We start from the raw sequence: 1,949 nt of genomic DNA, 5'->3' as shown, positions 1-1,949 counted from the left end.
GGCGTCGGGGAGACGAAGGTGATTTACCACCTGGATGAGGAGGAGACTCCCTATCTGGTGAAGATCCCCGTCCCCGCCGAGCGCATCACCCTCGGCGACTTCAAGAGCGTCCTGCAGCGGCCCGCGGGCGCCAAGTACTTTTTCAAGTCTATGGACCAGGATTTCGGGTGAGCGCGAGGCCTAGCCTGGGGCCGAGGGGGGCTGCGCCGGGGCTGATTGGCGGTGTGGAGGGGCACGGCTTAGTCTGGGCCATGCTGGCGTTTTCTGGGCTGTAGGAGCAGACCACTGTGGTGGGATGGATGGGCTGTCCCAGGATGGACAGACTGAGGCGCACGGAGCTGTAGGAGGAAGGCTGGGCTGTGCTAAACCATGAGCCAGATTAGCGGAGATCAGGTTATGCTGGAGCGGAGTGGGGCACACTGGTTTATTCGGGGGTATTCTGGACTGTCCTGAGGTAGATCGCTCTACCCGCTCATTCTGCGCAGTTCTGTAGCACAGATACTATGAATCTGATGTAGATTGGGCTCTATTGGGGCAACTTGAGACACTCCGTCCTATGCCAGGGCTGCCGGGATTGTTTTGGGACCTTCGTCTGTACTAATGCAGAGGGTGCTGTATGGGGGTGTTGAAGGCTGGGGGTAGATTGGGCCATTCTGGTCTCTATTGGATTGTATTGGTAGATCTTAGTTTGTATTGGGGCCTGTTTTTTATTGGGACACTCGGTACTCTTGGTGTCTCTGCCAATACTGACAGCTGTATGGGGATATTCTAGGCTGTGTTGGTGCAGACAGCTGCGTGTGGGGACATTCTAGGCTGTGCTAGAATATATTGGGCTATCCTGGGGTAATTTGGGACATTCTGGGCTAAGCTGGGACTTTAAATAATGCAGAGTGAGCTCTTTTGTGTTTATAATTTTGGGTAGGTACTGAACCTCAACCTCAGCGCTCTCTCTCTCCTTTTAATCTTCACTTGATGTTTTTATCGATTTGAGAGAGAGGGGAAGAGAGAGAGAAATGTTGATGTGAAAGAGAAACATCAACCGGTCGCCTTCCATATGTATCCTGACCAGGGATCCAATCTGGAACCTAGGTTATGTGCCCTGACCAGGAAGGACTCAAACCTGGAGCCTTTTGGTGCATGAGACAACGCTCCAATCAACGGAGCCACCTGGCCAGGGCTCAATCTCCAGCTCTTTTTTTGTTTCTTTTTATATTTTTATTGATTTCAGAAAGGAAAGGAGAGGGAAAGGGAGAGATAGAAACACCAATGGTGAGAGAGAATCATTGATCAGCTGCCTCCTGCACCCCCCCTACCGGGGTTGAGCCCACAACCTGGGCATGTGTCCTTGACCAGAATCGAACCCAGGACCCTTCAGTCTGCAGGCCGACGCTCTATCCACTGAGCAAAACCAGCTAGGGCTCAACCTCAGCTCTTATAAGCAGACTGAATAGGCTGGGATAGGCTGGGTTCTAGGAGAGCCAAATCAACTGGGCTCCATCTAGAAAGATTGTTGGCCATTGGGAAAATGGTATTGTCTGGGGAGTTACCTTGGATTTTAATCAAGGTTCTTCTATTTGTCAGCAGTGTAATTGGGCAATTTAAAAAATTTTGTGCCTGATCTCATCTGTGAAATGCAGATAGAGTAAAATGCTTAGTACAGGTGCATAGCACACATTAATTCTTGGCCAGTGGTAATTGGCAGTATTGAGTTTGACTAGTCCATAAACTAGGTTATGGTAATACAGACTGGAATCATTGGGAAGGCTGGGTTATGCTGAGACAGATTGGTATTATGTTGTGAAGAATATGACATTATGCTGGGACAGATTGGTAGTGACTGGACTGTGTTTGTTACATTGAAAGCAAATGGGATTAAGTTGGCATGTATCCAGGGGTCTAGAGCCATATTAGGCTAAAAGGTTCATCAGACAGGATGTCCTATTGATGCC

General features: G+C 49.5%; 1 protein-coding gene across 1 annotated transcript in view; it reads left to right on the top strand.

Moving 5' to 3' along the window:
* The window catches only part of DVL2 (dishevelled segment polarity protein 2), a gene marked incomplete at its 5' end in the record, with an annotated part of 18,364 nt that continues 16,415 nt past the window's right edge, over positions 1–1,949 (top strand). Inside the window, one exon of the mRNA XM_005878827.1 lies at positions 1–167. Coding sequence (XP_005878889.1) covers positions 1–167 — 167 coding nt within the window. The remainder of the gene's footprint in view (positions 168–1,949) is intronic.

Source organism: Myotis brandtii, unplaced genomic scaffold (genome assembly GCF_000412655.1).
Source record: "Myotis brandtii unplaced genomic scaffold, ASM41265v1 scaffold573, whole genome shotgun sequence".
Classification (NCBI taxonomy): Eukaryota; Metazoa; Chordata; class Mammalia; order Chiroptera; family Vespertilionidae; genus Myotis; species Myotis brandtii.
The sequence above is the reverse complement of the archived record's forward strand: the minus strand, read 5'-3'. Positions and strand labels throughout refer to the sequence as shown.